Source organism: Octodon degus, unplaced genomic scaffold, assembly GCF_000260255.1.
Source record: "Octodon degus isolate 3935 unplaced genomic scaffold, OctDeg1.0 scaffold00176, whole genome shotgun sequence".
Taxonomy (NCBI): Eukaryota; Metazoa; Chordata; class Mammalia; order Rodentia; family Octodontidae; genus Octodon; species Octodon degus.
The window spans coordinates 4,534,183-4,553,102 of NW_004524752.1; the positions used below are offsets into that span (position 1 = coordinate 4,534,183).

The following is an 18,920-nucleotide window of genomic DNA, read 5'->3' on the forward strand; positions in this document are numbered from 1 at the left end:
ATTTTTCTATTAGAACATTCTAATGAATTTAAAATTATCGTGATTTAATTAGAAAATTCAACTGACTTTAGATCATAAAACTACAGGATCCTTAGCTGGCTCATGGCAGTAAACCTGGTAAGGGAAACCCAATAATGTATTGCTAGGCTGTATTGATTAATTAATGGCCCAGAGTCCAATAATTTCTTAAGTTGTCATTATAATCAAGTAAACTGCTAACAAATATTTACTAAGTTCTTTAACAGGACAGACATTTTGTGAAGACACAGGAGTACAAACATCATATTCTTGAAAAGCTTCCAATTTGCTGCAGTATTCAGAAATACAAAAAGATCAAACACAACAGAAAGCAGTTTTATAAGAAGGAATGGACAGTTAGTTGGCTGTGGGGGGGCAGTGGGTAGAAACTTAATTTAGGATAATGTTTTGAAGAACAGAAAAGTCAGGGGTCATATGACTCCTAGCTTGGGTACTGTTATATCTGTCTGAGTTAGAAGCAAGCATGAAAAGGATAGGGTCTATGAATAAAGAATGGTATTTGGGATAGAGGAGACAATAAGATCAAATGCTATAAAAAATATGATACTATGTAAGTACTACTGATGAAAGGCTTGGTAGAATTAGTAGAAAACTGTGGAGGACCACCTGAGCAGTTCTCCTTGAAAGAAGAGCAATTGTCTGCATTTTGGCCAAGCCTGACCCTATATTTCCTTGTATTGATATGTACAGAGCTGGCTAGGACTTCTCTTTATCCTTTCAATTGGCCTTTAAGCAATGTATACTGGTCTAGCTGAGGTGCTGGTGATAGTCTTTGAAGGTGGCATGCATGTTTCCCTGGTAAAGATGAAGAGCCAATGCTCCATGCTGCCAGCTGGGATCCAGCCTCAAGACAGAGGCTATGACTTCCTGGGGCTTGAAAGATTATACCAGAGCAGAAGCACTAGACCCTTGAAACATTAGATACTATCTCAATAGCATAATACAAATTACTTTCTCTGCATATTCTCTCTGCATATGGCAGAGGTAAATGTAAGCCACCTACCTAGCTCAGTTCACAGTACTCACCTACTTCCCACAATTCTCAGTCATTCCTCCTCAAGCCACTCCTCCTCCACTGAATAAAACCCAGGTACAGCCCTGGGAAGCTCTCTTTGTTCTGGAAAGTCATCTTCATGGCTGGACTTAGGGCCCCTTGGCTCCCCAATAATTATAAATGTTTTAGTGTCTTTACTTTCACTGTGGGTTGCACTGGAAGTGGTAGATTGGAATTTACTTGGTAGGATTCCAATAACGTATCTTTGGGATTACAAATACTAATTTCTTAGACTAAGACAAGAATCTGGAAGGGACCCCTACTGAAAATACCAAAATTATGAAAGGCTTGGCCAAACTGTTGCATTTTGAATATTACGCTAATGATTATAAATTTATATAGGTGTTATATACATTCGACATTACAATTGCTATTTCTTTTTCTTTTTGGCGGAACTGGGGGTTGAACTTAGACCCTTGTTCTTGCCAGGGAAGCGCTTATTCTACTGAGCCATTTCCCTGGCCCGCAATTGATACTTAAACTGAGACACCCTAGATAAAACATGATGTATGCCAAGTGAAGTATAGGCAAAAAGCAGCATTTATAGAAGAAATGTTTTGGAACTAGTTCCAATATCTTGAACCTTCAATTAAATAAAGACTGTAAAAGTGGCCTGAAAGAGCTGTGAGGCTCAATTCCTCATTCCCTTAAATGGGGGCAGAAGATAAACAGAAGGTGGAATCTGATCCTATCTGGGAAATCCAGTAATTAAAAATGACCAACTTTTGGTAGTAGAGTGTGATGCTGTGGGATGAGCCTGCACTCCTACAGGCTATCAGGGAAAAGGATGACAGATGGTTTCAATGTAAAAAATACTGCCAATATTGATTCTAGGAAATAATTTTACTGGCATTTACTTGATTAGATGGCTCTGAAACAATGATAACTTTGTGGCATGCTACTAATTTGGCCTCTAAAATGTTCTATCTTGTCTTTCCCTCTCTAATTCCACTGCAATTAACTTCCTTCAAGCTTTCACTACCTTGCAACAGTTTTATGCTAACTGGTCCCCCAAACTTAACCGCTGCAAACTAAGTGATTTGAAATTTCATATTTCATGTTGCTGGATTATGCCACCCACAACACAGTTCGAATCATTTCATTTTCTTGCTCATTCATGTTTAAAGATACCCTTTTGTTTATAAGCTAAAATCCAAATTCCTTAGTTTAACCTTCAAGAATTGCCCTGGGTATGGAATATTAAGTTAGAAATAATGCCACTCATCAATTAAAAAATTTTTAAAATGACTTTTGGTTTTAATATTTCTCTGAGAATTCCAATGCCACTCTTTATCTTACCTCCTATACAAAGCACATTCTCCTTTGTATATAACTTTATTTTTTTCTAGAAACTTTACAAAAAGTATTTTTAACCTTAGTGATCTGTTATTTTTTGATGATATGAGTTGACACATGTTGAGGGAATTTTTTTTTTAAATTCACTATCTTGGGAATTTGGTGGCCTTTCCAATTCAAATATTTGTTTCTTCTTGTGTGGGAATATTTTCTTGTATTACTTTGTTGACAACTTACTCCTCAAAGTTTCTCTTTGTTCTCCTTTCTTAGAATCCTCTAAGCTGATTCTTTCCCTTGCTATTGCATTTTCTGGAACAGTGACTTGACTTTAGCGTTTATATTAATTTATAAGCTCTCTTCTTTATTGATTTTCTTGTATTTATATTATTTTATTACTTCACTGATACATAATCTTATCTTTTGAGAATATTAATTTCACTTAAAAGTTGTTTTTACTCTATACATTACTGTTTCTTCTTGGTTCTCTCCGTTTTTCATTTTGGAGACTTTTTAGTATCTGTAAGAACCTTAGCTATCTGTTTATATGTAAATGTAAAGCACTACACACATCATGACAGTTTTGTGTGCTGAAGGTCTGAGCCCTACACACCAGTGATCTGCACTGAAAAATGCTTCTTGCCAGTCAGTTTTTCCATTATAATTGAGATATAAATCATGAAATCTACCCATTAAAAGTATATACTTTTCAGCATATTCAGAGTTGTGCAGTTCTTACCCTCAATCTAAGCTTGAAATATTTTCACTATCCTGAAAAGGAACACTACACCCATTAGAAATCATTGCTCATTCATCACTTTTTTCCACCCCACATCATTAGCTTCTGGGAACCATTAATCAGTCTTTATAGATTCATATATTCTTGAAGTCTCTATAATTTCACTATTGGAATCATACAATAGGTGGTCTTTTTTAATTGGCCACTGTTGCTTTTCCTTTTCATGATGGGAACTGAGATTAGGACTTCTGCATGCTACTCAAGTGCTCAACCACCAAGCTGTGTTCCCTAATTTTACATGTTTTCAAGGTTGAAAATATTCATACAGGTGGAGGTATCATGTATCAGTATGCCATTCCTTTTTAGAAAAGGCTAACATATTGTTGTATGGAAATATCGTTTTGTATATCCATCAACTAACTTATGAACTGAATATGTTGCTATGAACATTAATGTACAAGTTCTTGTGTGGACATGTATTTTTCTTTATTTTGGACTTACCAGCTGGGATTTTTTCAGGAGAACTCAAGTATCAGTATCTTTAGCTTTTATTTTATTTTATTTTTTATAAATTCAGTGCATCTTAGTTTCTTCAAATTGCTGTATGAAAAGTGTAAGCCTTCTATGGCTGGATGGGTTGAGCCTGTTCAGAATTCTATGGGTTGGCATCTAAATCAACCTCCTTCTATGGCAGATACTAACAGCTATCTTCTCAATAACGATTTTTCTCACCTTCTGTAAATCAGATTTCTAGCCAAGCGTGGTGGTATATGCCTGCAATACCAGCTACTTTGGAAGCTGAGGTAGGAGGATTCCAAGTTCAAGATCAGCCTGGAAATTTAGCAGTAGTGTTTCAATATAAAATAGAAGAGGCTGAGGATGTAGCTCAGTGGTAGATTACTTGCCTCACATGCTTGAGTCCCTGGGTTCAAGCCCTAGTACCATGGAAAAAAACCCTCCAAAAACTCCAGATTCCTGTGTTACTGAGGGCAATAAGTCTAACTTGTATCAGTTATTATTATCTGAAGTATTAGTTAATGAGCAGCTAATCAATTCCTAAGTGATAATATTTCTTTCAGAATTCCCTTCTGTAGGACACTATCATGTTTCTACATGATGTTGCAGACTTTAAGAAACTGGCTATTGAATTGGGAGTTTGGTACAGAAAATCTTTGATCTTAAAAATCTATAATTTGAAAAAAATTGTCATTCTATTTTACTGAGTTATTTATAAAATGCTTTGAATTTCTGAAATGAGGAAAAATAGGGAGCCAGGGAGATGGCTCAGTAGAATAAGCGCTTCCCTGGCAAGTGCAAGAGTCTGAGTTCAATCCTCGGTTCCCCAACCCCCCCCCCCCCACAAAAAAAAAAGAAAAGAAATGTACAGGTAACTAAGAAAAAGAAAGATTATCAGAACCAACTGTTTTAAAATGGTGAAGTTCAGGGGCAAGATAACTCTATGGATTAGAGCACCTACTTAGGGAAGCTTAGGCAAGCACAGGTGCCACGGATCAAACTGTGCCAGCCCTGCCCCCAGGGCAGGTTCTGTTGGCCAAAATAAAAAAAAAAAAGGTGCAGTCCAAAAAAAGCGAATGAAGATATACTAAAACCTATTAGGTATAAGAAAAGCTGAGGGAAGCTGTTAGCAATAAAATGGCCATATCAAGTAAGTAAAGCTACCTCAACCGAACATTCTATATGTGAATCTGAAGGAACTGACAAACAAGAACAAAATCCAAATTCAAGCTTGGCATGATGGTGCACATCTGTAATTCTAGTACTTGGCAGGTTAACAACGAGGATCACAGCAAGTTTAAGGCTAGCTTAGGCTGCAAAACGAGTTCACTGCTAGCCTGAATTGTATAGTAAGAACCTGTCTTCAACAATAGCAAGAGCAAAAAGGCAAGCTCAAAATTAATAGGAAAGAAATAATAAGGATCAGAGTAGAAATACATGAAATGGAAACTAAGAACAATAACAACAACCCAAAGAGCAATGAAATAGAAAGCTGGCTCACTGAAAAGATAAACAGAATAGACACCTAATTAGGCTAAGAAGAGAGAAGACTAATAAATAAGACATGAAAAAGGAGACAATACAACTGATACAACCGAAATACCAAAACAAACAAAAAAAATCACTAGAAATTCTTGTGAACAACCATATACCAACCATAATCTAGAAGAAACAACTTCTACAAACATACACTTTAGCAAGACCAAAAAGGCCAAACAAAATATATGTTAGTAAGACTGACTCAAAAATAAAAAAGCCTGTCATAAGGGAAAGTTTTTCAGAGGAATTCACTGGTAAATTGTAGCAAACACTCAAGGAGGATCAGCTTTCCTTGTTATTCCAAAATGCAGAAGTGGGATGAATTTTTCCAAACCCATTCATTCCATTAGGCCAGAAGTACCCTAAACACACACACACACACACACACACACACACACACACACACACGGAAGCGGGGGGGGAGAGAGAGAGAGAGCGCAAGCACAACTATAGGCCAACATCTTGAACATAGATGCAAAGATCCTCAACAAAATACCAGCAAACTAAATCCAATAGCATGTTAAAAGATTACTTACCACGATCAAGTGAGATTCATCCCAAGGATACAAGGATTGTTCAGTATATATATGCAAATCAACATGACACTTCTCATCAGTAGAATGAGGGACAACAGATTAAGAAAAGGCATTTGATAATATTCAACCTCCTTTTATGATAAAAATGCAGACTTTAGGAAGGAATATGCCTCAACATGATAAATGACATTTATAATATGTCAATAGTTAATATTGTATTGAATGGGGCAAGCTGAAAGTGTTCTAAGATCTGAAACAAGAAAATAATGCCCAATTTTACCGCTTTCATTCAACATAGTTCTTAGTGTTTGAGAGAGAACAATCAGACAAAAGAAATAAAGTGCATCCAAATTGGAAAAGAAATAAAACTGTAACATGATACTATATATAGGAACTCTCCAAAATCTACCAAAATACTATTAGAATAAATAAATTCATCAAACTTATAGGACACAAATCAAAATACAAAAATATGCCAATAGTAAATGATCTGAGATACAAAGGAAGAAAGCAATTCCATTCAAGTAGCTACAAATAACAATAAAACATCTAAAAATAAATTTAATCAAAAGGGTGAGAAATGTCCATAATGTAAATTATAAAATGTTGATGAAAGAAATGGAAGAAGACACACTGCAAAGGCAGAAAGAAATTTGGGGTTCACAAACTGAAAAAAAAACATTGTTAAAATGTCCATATTATCCAAGTAATTCACAGATTCAATAGAAAGCTAGAAAAAAAATTCTAAGGCTGATATGCAGTTATACACCCACCCAAATAGCCAAAGCCATCACGAGCCAAACAAGAAAACAAAAAGTATTATACTACCTGACTTCAAGGCATACTACAAAGCCAAAGTAAACAGTATGGTACTGGCATAAAAACAGGTCCACAGATCAGTGGAATAAAATAGATAGTACAGAAGAGAGAACCAACTAATTTCTGACAAAAGTGCAAAGAACACACACTAGAAAAAGGATAGTGCTGGAAAACTGATGTCCACATGTATAAAAATGAAAGTAGATCCTTTTCTTTCACAAGTTACAAAAAATTAAACTAATGGTCTAAAGATATAACTAAGATTTGGAACTCTGAAGGTAGTAGAAGAAAATATAGAGGAAATTCTTCAGAAATATCTAAATGAGCAAAAGATTTTTAGAAAAGACAAAGTACAGTAGATAAAAAGCAAAAATGGACAAAAACAAAACTGTAAAGAAACAATCAACAGTGAAAAACCATAAAAATGGGAGAAAATATTTATGAACTATACAATTGACAAGGAGTTGATATCCAAAGTATATAAACCAAATGAACAAAAGCCTGATTAAAATGGGTGATTGATCTAAATAGATATTTTTCAAAAGAAGACATAGAAATGGCCAGCAAGTCTTTAACAAAAAAAGTTAAACATCACTGATCATTAAGGAAATGCAAATAAAACAAAATCACAAAGAGATATCACTTCACGAGGTAGAATGCTATTATTAAAGACTAAAGATAACAAGCTTGGGTGAAAATGTGGAAAACAATGATTTTATACTATTGGTGGGAACACAGATTAATTACAGGAGATCATATAGAAACCCCTTAGAAAATGAAAAATGGGACTACCACATATCTAGCAACCCCACTCCCAGATGTATATCCAAAGGAAATGAAGTCAGCATGTCTAAGAGTGATCTGCACTCATGTTCAATCACCATACTACTCACACAACAGCCAAGAAAATGGAAACAAGTGTCTGCTAACTGGTAAATAGGTAAAGAAAACAGCACATGTACACAACAAAATACTACTGAACCATAAAAATGAATGAAATCCTGTCATTTGTGACAACATGGATGAAACTGGGGATCCTCATATTAAATGAAATAAGCCAGGCATGGAAACACAAATACTGCATGATGGAATCTTATTTACTTATTTATTTATTTATTTATTTATTTATTTATTTATTTATTAATGACAGGGTGTACAGGGTCTATAGGGTCTCATTGCGTAGATTTAGGACAGACCCGTAGTGATCCTCCTGTTTACAGCCTCCTAAGTGCTAGGATTAAAGGTGCACACCACCATGCCCAGTCTCAATTGCTGTCCAGACTCAATTGCCACCTCAGCGCACCCTGAAGGCGGGGCTGGCATGGCAGGCCAGTGAATTGAACTCATGGTCCCCTGTCTGCCTAAGCAGGTGCTTTAATCTGTTGAGCTATTTGGCTGGCCCTACGTGATGGAGTCTAAAACAGGTGGATTTCAGAGAAGTTAACAATACAGTGATGGTTCAGAGGTGAGGAGAATGGGTGGGAAACCAGGGAAATGTTAATCAATGGGTATTGAGATACAGTTAGATTAAGTGCAAAAGATTTTGATGTCCGCACAGTAGGGTGCCTACAGATAACAATATGCTGTACAATTCTGTTATGGTCCCCCCAAAGCCTCAAGCAGTCTTGGGGCTGCTTCTGCAGTTTGTGATTGATTACTATGGGTGTGGATGTTGTACCTGCCCTGGGGCATGTAGTTTGCATTACAATGTAAGGTGGAAAGAGAAGTTAGCTGCTACCCCTCCCCTGTGCTCTTGCTCTTTGCTGCAGCCATGAAAGGTTACCCCCTGCCATGTGCCACTCTGCCTTGGAGCCAGCTGAGTGTGGACTGAAACCTCTGGTAACTGTGAACTAAATAAACCTTTCCTTCCTTCATTTTGAGTGTCAGGTATTTTTGTCCCAGACAATTTCAAAAAACTAGAAGCAAAGACCTTAAAAGTTTTACCATAGAGCAATGTTCGATAAGTGTTTGAGTAGATTAATATGTTCAATCTGACCTACATATTATTTCATACATATATATCAACACATCACATGGTACTCCATTAATATAATTACTGTTAAAATAAATGTAATTTAAAAAATTAAATTAAAAATGAAAAACTCTAAAGACATAATGATAATGAGATAAACTGCAAATTGAATAGACTTGTAAGTTCCAATGAAGACTCTTAGAAAGGTTTCAGAGATAAGAGCTTTAAAAGCAGTCAACTGGGCTGGAGAGATGGCTCAGTGGTCTAAAGCACCTACTTGGAACAAGCTTGGCAAAGCACAGGGACCGCGGTTCGATCCCCAGCACCACATGCCAGCCAGACCCGCCCCCTGGTGGGCTGAGCTGGCCACACACACACACAATAAATAAATGTAATAAATAAAAATAAATAAATATTTAAAAAAAAAATTAAAAAAAAATAAAAGCAGTCATCTTTCAACTCAGATGAAGAATAATTTCTTCATCTGGAAAACACAAACAGTAATTCTCTGCCTGCCAAATATATAACTTTTATTTCTAGTTAGGAAGGTAATTGAAAATAATGTTATTTACTGAAAAACAAACCCCCGAACTCCAAGTAACAGCATTAAATATGAGGCACACTTGAGTTCTAATCTACTACTTACTAGTTGTGTGACCTGAATAAGTTTCTCTTTTTACATCGCTGTTCCTCAGGTGTAAAATGAGAACAGTAATAGTAGCTAGGGTTGCACTATATGAGGTTAAATTTAAGATGCCTGACACATAGCAAGCACTCATTTAATATTGGTGATGATATAACACTATTTCTAAAATTCCAAGTATTATGGAGATAGGAGGTATTAAAAAATGCATCTTTATTGAAAGCAAACATTAATGTTTAATTATTTGACCAATCTTGCTTATATATATCTGTTAATCTGAGCAACAGATTTGATAAAATATATAACTATTGTTAAGTTTTCATTCTTGTTTTGCAATTCTGTACCATATGGATTGTTGTACGTTACTCTGTTTCTTTGTTTTTACTCTTTAAAATAAAAAATGGGGCTGGCGAGATGGCTCAGTGGTCTAAAGCACCTACTTGGAACAAGCTTGGCAAAGCACAAGGACCACGGTTCGATCCCCCAGTATCACATGCCAGCCAGCCCTGCCCCCTGGTGGGCTAAGCTGGCCACACACACACACACACACACACACACACACACAATAAATAAATAAATGTTAAAAAACAAAACAAAACAAAAAAATTAAAATAAAAATGTATCTTAGCACATATTCAATTATTTCAGAAGATGTTATTCTTAGTAAGCTATACATTTGTGGTTCACTCAAGCTAGTCCTAATTATTGAAATCAACATTTTCTTTTTATTACATGTCTTCTAGATATGATAATAAACCAATAGGACTAACATTACAAGTTGTATATACAGAACAATGCAGCAGTGAATACCATAGACCCTGGAGCCAACTCGTCTAAGTTCAAATATCATCTCTTGTTATTTACTAGCTGTATGATCTTAGGCAACATTACTTAACCCTACTGGGGTTTAGGTTCTGCATTTATAAAATAGGAATGATAATAGCACTTAGCCTGTAAGGTTATTATAAGGATTAAATAAGAAAATATATATATATATATATATATATATATATATATGTCAAAAATGTTAACCATACTTATCATTATTCCTTAGATCATTCTCCCCCCAAAAAAATTCATGTCTGACCACTGCAATTTGATTCTGCAGAAGGCACACAACTGATTTCTAAAGCAGTAAGTAATGCTCATGTATTCACAAACTCTATAGTAATAATAATGAGATTCTTAAACTGACTGGACATCTTGTTTCAGTATGATTAAGAGAAAGAATAAATTCTTCTTTGTTTGGTTTCATTTTGAGACAGAGTTTTGCTACATAGTTAAGGCTGGCCTTGAACTTACTATGTAGCCCAGAGTGGGCTGCTGAGCAAAGTAAATTTTGTATTAAATCTTTTAATTGTCACAGACACAAAGCTAGAGAAGGCTAAGATGCCTTATCAAAATCCACTATAATCTGGCTTTCTCTGTTTTAAGTTTACTTCTTACCTTTCATCTGTATTACGAAGGGATGGAAGCCGAAAGCTTGTGTTTCTGTCAAGCTTTGATTGGCTTTTGGTCCTTTTGATGGAGCCTTTCAGGCGCTTGCTGAAGAATCCCTAGAAAGAAATACAGACATGATGGGAGAGAGAAATAAAAGAGTACCTTAACCTCCTGCACTAACTTTGCAAAACAAAATGGAATTTAGATTTTTATAATGAAGACCTGAAATAATTCAGCTTTTAATTTTTAAATTTTTTAACTTATTGCTTGAAACTATTTGACAATCAGATGGTAGAATATTTTTCTGCGAAATTAAACTTTTTGGTAGCACTAATTTTTGATGTCTTAAAGGGGTTTTACATTATACAGTTATAGTTATAGGAAACTATACAGTTATAGTAGAAAATCTAGTTTTACTAATTTATTTTTAAAAATATAACATACGCAAAAATTGTTCTTTCTATAAAGATAGTGGGGGCCAGGGAGATGGCTCAGAAGAATAAGCACTTGCCTGGTAAGTGTAAGGGCTTGAGTTCAATTCCCAGTTCCGCCAAAAACAAACAAGCAAACAAACAAACAATCTATGAAGATAGTATCAGCAATTTCAACTGAATTGGCAGCCACTCATTTCCTAAACTAAGGGAAAATAAGCAAAGAGAGTAGCGTATACAAAGGACCTGACATCAGAAGGTAGTACTTGGCGTGCTGGAGGATCTGACAGATACTGATAATGACAACAGAAGAAACTTCACAGTAAGAGCGCCAAACACTACTAAGTAATACAAGATAAGGTATTGTTGGCCTCAAAATATTAAGATTAGGTACATAGAGCTTTGGGTATGGTATCTGTAAAGTCAAAATTCAAATGCAGATAAACTTTTAAAATGAAATACAGTTCTTCCATGAAATTATTCAAACATCTAGAATTTAAAGAACAATGTGCTTTATAGTCTTCAGCTCCTCCTGCCATTTCACCAGACTATCTAAAGTCCTTTGAACATATTCCTACTCTTAGAACTTGACAAATATTGGGCATACAACAATGTTTACTGAATAAAATACTAAATATGAGAATGAATGACAGTGGTCATTACTTTTTTTTTGTCATCACTTTTTGGCAAATGAAAGGACATCTGAGAAGCAGAGAGAAGGTGGGAATTCAAAGAAAAAGTAGTAATTCAAAGAAAAATATGCTAACATATTGAAGATGACGCAATCTTTAGGTGAATATAATTTTATATAATGTATAATAAACATTTTCTTAAGAAAAAAAATTGAGCGAACACCAACACATCAAATCTTTCATATTTCTTTAGCTAATACCAAAACCCAATGTTGTGAGGTAAAGACTATATTATGGTAAATTAGGTTAATCTTGTCTAATAACCCCACAACAACCTTGGTGATATAAAACATGCTATGTGTTTACCAGTGGGTCAACCAAGAGTGGCTTTGTTCTATGCTGTTCTTATACAGGGATTTTAGTTAAGGGAAGGTCCATTTCTCTGTTTCTACAGTTGCCTCAGTCAGGTAAAGGTAACATGACAAATATAATCATATATTGCAAAACAATGTTTCAGTCCACAGTAAGCTACATATATGACATAAGATACAATGGAGTCAAAAGTACTTATCACCTAGTAATTTTAATGTATCGTTTTAATGTTTAGATATACAAATATTTACTATTGTGATACAATTGCTTCAGTATAGTAACGAGTTGTACAAGTTTGTAGCCTTGGACTAATACACTGTGTCTCATTGTCCAGGTATATAGCAGGTTATACCATCTAGGTTTCATTCAGATACAATGATGAAACTGCCTGATATATCCCAATCATGAAGTGACATATATCAGTAGTGGTAGCTTTTAAAGTTTTATATCACTTTTAGTCTCACATCATTGAAAAAATTATCCAATGACCACTTTCAATTTCAATGAGGAACAGGTATATAATCCTACCACATACCTAGAAAGAGAACTAGAAATAACCAGTCAATTACAGCATGGACTATCACAGCACTTTACGATGCAAAGTATTTTTTAAACACTAGACACTGCTCCATTCATTAAAGAAAAATGGAAGCAAACTTATCTGAATCACAAGTAAAACTATCTTGATGACTACCAAAAAATATTTATGTTATACCCTGTTGTTTTTGATACCCAAAGAATAAGTGTAGGGCTGGAGTGTACTTCAGCGCCTTAGGATGCATGTAGCTCTCAGTTCAATTCCCAGTACCCACCAGGAGTATAAAATCTCCTAGAAAATAACACACAGACATATATTTCCCAAAGTGACTTTGTATTGTATCTCATTATAAGTTTACAGAAATTAAAGGAGAGAGAGAGAGAGAGAGAGAGAGAGAGAAAAGCTCTTTTTAAAGTACAGCCCTTGTGATTGGTTTAATTTTATTATCATTAGGGGAATTCTCCAATGGAAAGGCTTTATTTACTATCTTTTTTTTTTCTTTTTTCTGTATTTTAGGGAAAGATCTAGGGGCTGGAGAGATGGCTCAGTCGTCTAAGGCACCTACTTAGAACAAGCTTGGCAAAGCATCAGGGACCGCGGTTCAATCCCCCAGCACCACATGCCAGCCAGCCCCGCCCCCTGGTGGGCTGAGCTGGCCACACACACACACCACTCACTCTCTCTCTCTCTCTCTCTCTCTCTCTCTCTCTCTCTCTCTCAAATAAAAAAAAAATTAAAAAAAAATTAAAAAAAAAAAAAAAAGAAAGATCTACAAGGTGTTCAGGGTCTCACTACTAGATTGGACTCACAGTGATCCGCCTCCCAAGAGGTGAGATTACAGGCGTGTGCCACCATGCCCAGTTTCAACTGCCATCTCAGTGTGCCTGGGGATGGGGCTAGCACAACAGGCCCAGGGATCGAACCCCCAGCCCCTGCATATTTTCTATTTTCTATGACTCAATCAGAATGAGTCACCATATTTTCTTGTAAGACTATATTACAGAATTTAAGTGGAATTGTTAAAGTTGGTTAAAAAACCATTAGCCAAAGTGGAGATTGAGTCCAAGGACCTGACCAATTATCATATATAAATATATTTCTCAGAAAAATATAGTTAAGCAGTTGACTGAAAATGTCATTAAAGGTATTCACCAATCTAATCCTTTACCTTTTCATGGTATTCATTTGATTTATATTTCAGATTTTAAAGCATTTAGTTAATGTATTTTATGTCTATTTATACAATTATGCCAGGAATATAAAGGACTCAAAACAAACACAAATTCTGTCTTATAACATAGGAATTTATATATATTTGTAGGTTGGCCAAGGATATAGAACAAATCTCTGATCACTAGGCTGTATCAATAGCAAGCTCCCTAAAACAATATGAAACCATTTCAAAAAACAAACAAAAGATAATAGAATATCCAAGGACTGTGACACAACTATAAAAGTAAGGTATAACATATACCTAATGGGAACTGTAGAAGTAGAAGAAAGGAACAGAAATACCTAGAAAGATAATGATTGGACTTTTTCCCCAAATTAATGTCAGCAAACCACAGATCCATTGAAGCTGCCAAAGTGCTTTAATGCCAAAACAAACAACTACTACACTTAAGCATAATTCAAAGTAGAGAAAAATCAAAGATTAAAAAAAAGTCCTATTTCCCATGCAGTCTGGTTTTTGTTCATGAATTCTCTACATTCCTCTGTCTTTAAGATTTCTACCTACATTTTCCTCCAGAAGATTTAGTGTTTCTGCTTTAATATTTAAATCTTTTATCCATTTTGACTGTAGCTTTGTACATGGTGATAGGCATGTGCCTAATCTTGGCTTTTGGCATGCGAAACCCCTTTTTACCCAGCACCATTTATTAAAGAAGCTATCTTTCTTTCAATGAACATGTTTGACCCCTTTATCAAAGATAAGGTGGCTGAATGTGTTTGCATTTGTGTCTGCATCTTTTAATCTGTTTCAATGATCCTCAGGTCTGTCTCTATGCCAGTACCATGCTGGTTTTATCAGGGCAGCCATATAGCATAATTTCAGGTCAGGTTGTGATACTTCCTTTGTTTTTTCAGGACTGCTTTTGACATTCTCGGTCTCTTCTAGTTCCAACTGAGCTTGAGGAGTTTCCTCTAGCTCTGTGAGGTAAACTAATGGTATTTTAATTTGGATTGCATTGAACCTGTGTAACAATTTTGCGAGTATGGCCATTTTTATATTGTTAGCTCCCCCAATCTAGGAGCATGGAATATTTTTCCATTTTCTCAAATCTTCTTCAATTCTTTTCTGAGAGTACCATAATTTTCACTGTATGATTTTTTTTATGTCCTTTGTGAGATCGATTCCTAAGTATTTCATGTTTTTGGATGTTATTATTCATGAACAAAACCCAAAATGCACGGGAAATACTTCAAAGAATCAACAACTGGGATCTCATCTTTCTGAAAAGTTTCTGCACTTCAAAACAAATCTCCAACACAGAAAACCCACAAACTGGGGAAAAAAATTATAGCCAACTCTCCCTCCAACAAAGGCTTTCTATCTAGGACACATGAAGAATTAAAAAAAAAAATCAAGGCCCTCCCCAAATTCAAAGACCTGATCCAAAAATGGGCATCTGAGATGAATATACACTTCTCAGAGGAAGAAATAAAAATGGCAAATAAGGGGCTGGAGAGATGGCTCAGTGGTCTGAAGCACCTACTTAGAACAAGCTTGGCAAAGCATCAGGGACCGCGGTTCAATCCCCCAGCACCACATGCCAGCCAGCCCGCCCCCCTGGGGGCGGAGCGCCCCACACACACACACCTCTCTCTCTCTCTCTCTCTCTCTCTCTCTCTCTCTCTCTCTCAAATAAATAAAAAAAAATTAAAAAAAAATGGCAAGTAAATATATGAAAAAAAGTTGACATTTCTTGGTCATTTTGGTCATTTGAGAAATGCAAATTAAAACAACAACAAGATTCCATCTCAACCCAGAAAGAATGGCTAACATCAAGAAGTCAGCCCATAACAAATGCTGGAAAGGCTGTGGAGAAAAAGGAACGCATCTGTACTGTTTGTGGGAGTGCAGACTAGCACAACCACTATGGGAATCAGTATGGGGATTCCATCAAAAGCTAGGATTGGAGATTCTATTCAAGCCAGCTATTCCCCTCCTAGGCATTTTTCCAGAAGAATGAAAACTTCATACCACAGCGATTTATGTGCAGCCATGTTCATAGCAGCACAATCTGTCAAGCTAAATCTTGGAAACAACCCTGATGCTCATCAACTGAAAAATGGATAAGGGAGATGTGGTATTTTTACACAATGGAGTATTATTCAGCTATAAAACAGTATAAATTTAAGCTCTTTTGTTGGTACATGGATGCTACTAGAGAACATATTCTTAAGTGAAATAAATCAGATCTGCATGTGCAAACATCGTATTGTCACTTTAGTGCGAGAACCTCAAAGAGAAAAATGGAATCTGAAAGGTACAATAGATACTGGGAAAAGGGAATGTACTTATTCAAAAGGAGTAAGTTACTGAGTTGAGGAGAAGGTCAGGAGAGGGAGTAGGGAAAAGAGATTTATCTATGTATGTATACAAGATGTTCTGGGCAACTATACTATGAATTTCTGCTGGACTATGGAAAGAAACAGTTAATACTTTAATTTGTTTCATCTCCTTTTTTCAATTGCTTGTACTTTTTCCTCTTCTTTATTTCTTATACATTTCTCTTCGCTTTCTTCTTCCAATTTTATATGCATATATCTGGTAATATGAATAGCTCACTGGAAGACAACACTGTATTGAACAAATACTGTGAAATTCACATTATTTTGTTTTTTAAATTTTATTTATTTATGTGTGTGTGTGTGTGTGTGTGTCTCCAGCTCAGCCCACCAGGGGGCGGGGCTGGCTGGCATGTGGTGCTGGAGGATTGAACCGCGGTCCCTGTGCTTTGCTAAGCTTGTTTGTTCTAAGTAGGTGCTTTAGACCACTGAGCCATCTCACCAGCCCCTGAAATTCACATTATTTTGTTAGGTGAAATTTTGTATCACTTGTAGTTTTTTATTTTAAATCCAATTTGTACTCTCTTTAAAAAATAAAAAAAGGAGTTAGAAAGAAAACCAGTGGGAAAAAAATCCTAGCTAAGAATAGCGGCACATGCCTGTAATCACAGAACTTGGGAGGCTGAGGCAGGAGGATCACTGAGAGTTCAAGACCAACTTGGGCTATATACTGAGCTCAAGGACAGCCTGAACTGCATAGTGAGACGCTGTTTCAAAGAGGTAAAACTCCTGAAAGAAGTTACAAGCTTGGAAAAACCACTTTATGTATAGAGGAACACAGATAAGAATTGTATCTGATTTTGTAGAAACCTTGGAAGCAAGAATGTGAAGTAAAATATCTGAAGTGTTAAGAGTAAAAAGTCAAAACCCCAAAATGGCACCCTAGAATTGTGCAGCCTATAAAATCACATCTCAAAAGTGAAGAAGAAAGATGTTTTCAAACCAAAATTGAGGGATTCTGTTGTCAATAGACCTGCCTGGCAAGAAATGGTAAAAGTTCTTTAGAAGGAAAATAATATAGGTGAGAAACTTGTATTTCCTTCTAGAAAAGAAGATGCTGAAGCAGGAAGAAGTGAAGGGGGAATAAAACCTTTTTTCAAAAATTGAAAGTTGTAACATAATTGGTATGCCATGAAAGGAGAAAAATGGAATCAAATATAATGCCCAATTAAAACTATGAAAGCAGACCCAGTCCTAGCCCAGGCCCGGTGAGTGTGTGGGAGAGCTTCCAGCTACCCTGCACCAGCGGGACCTACTAGTTCCAGCTAAGGCGTAGCATGGATGAGACCCTCTTCCACCCCCTTGGGACGCCCTCTATTACTATGCAGCACCTCCCCTACCCCACCTGTCCAGTAGGAATTTCTGCCGTGTTCAGGGAACCCCTAGATCCAGTACTAGTCCAGGCCCGCTGAGTGTGTGGGAGAGCTTCTGGCTACCCTGTGCTGGCATAACCTACTGGTCCCAGCCTAGGCGCAGCGTGGGTGACACCCTCTTTCACCCTCTTGGGACGTCCCCATCACTCCGTAGTACCCACCCCACACCCCACCCACAGAGTAGGAATTTCTGTCATGTTCCAGGAACCCTCGGATTCAGTCCTAGTCCAGGCTCCCTGAGAGTGTGGGAGAGATGCCTCTTCCCCCTACTCCACCTTGTCCCCTCCAGACTCAGCTCAGGCCTGGCATACAGGCCTGGGGTGAAACCCTGCAGCTGCAGTCCCTGCAGAGTATAGGGGACAGAACCACCCAGGTAGTCCTGGAGCAGAATGTCTTACCAGAGGGGCACAAAAGGTTCACCCCCAAGGGCAGCAGCAAGAAGGAACTGAGCATAGCAGCCAGAACCAAGCCAGGCACAGCTGGATAAACCCAAACTTTGTAGATCTGCACCTGAACTTCAGTAGGTGCTAAGGTTATAACTGCAAAAAAGATCTACAACAAATGTCAGAAGACAGTGCTACACAAAACAACAACGAGAAGGAGCAAAATGCAATCTCAGAACTCAAGTGTACCCATAACAAGTGCAGAGGACACTAACACAGAACAAATAGGGAATCACAAAGCTGAAAATAATGAATCAATGGCTTCTAAAATAAAGAAACAGAGGCAGAAAGGTATAGAGGAACTCAGATTGGAAATGAAAACAGAAATCCCTGAATTAATAACATCTGCAGTAAAGAATCAAAAGCAAAAACATGGAGGAAACCCAATGCCCAGCCAGAATAGGTGCAGAGGACACTAGCTCAGCTCAAATGTATGAATTCATAGTGTCGATAGTAAATAAGCAACAGCAGAAAGTTATAGAGGAACTCAGAGTGGAATTCTTTTCTGAAATAAAAAAAGAATTCTCAGAACTCATAGCATCTGAAGTAAAGAAGCAATTACAGAAGCATAGGGAGGAAACTCAATCTGAAAAAAGCACTGCAGTGAAAGAATTTACAACTGCTTCTAAAGAAGACATTGATAAAAAAAAATAGAGGAGATTACAAAAATGACAGATTCCTTTAATGAGCAATACAGGAAAGAAATAGATCGCATGAAGCAGAGTCAAAGAGATCTGAAGGAAATTAAAATCTCAATCACAAGCTTGCAAAACCGTTTAAATGAATGTGAAGACAGAGTTTCAGATCTTGAACACGCTGGTGCAGCTAGTGAAACGGTAAGAAAGGATCTCTTAAAAACAACGAAGATGCAGGAAAAAATAATCCATCACCTGCAAGATGATGCCAAGATGAACAATGTGAGACTAATAGGCATCAATGAGAAAGAAGGAGTCAATACAAATGACATT

The 18,920-nt window shown here is 36.6% G+C and overlaps 1 protein-coding gene across 6 annotated transcripts in view; it reads right to left on the minus strand.

The window, feature by feature from the left end:
• The window catches only part of Rasal2 (RAS protein activator like 2), a 381,000-nt gene that overhangs the window by 49,875 nt on the left and 312,205 nt on the right, over window positions 1–18,920 (minus strand). For all 6 annotated transcript variants that reach the window (XM_012517409.2, XM_023703627.1, XM_004643450.2 and 3 more), the window contains one exon: window positions 10,597–10,706. In XM_012517409.2, the coding sequence (XP_012372863.1) occupies window positions 10,597–10,706 (110 nt within the window). The remainder of the gene's footprint in view (window positions 1–10,596; window positions 10,707–18,920) is intronic.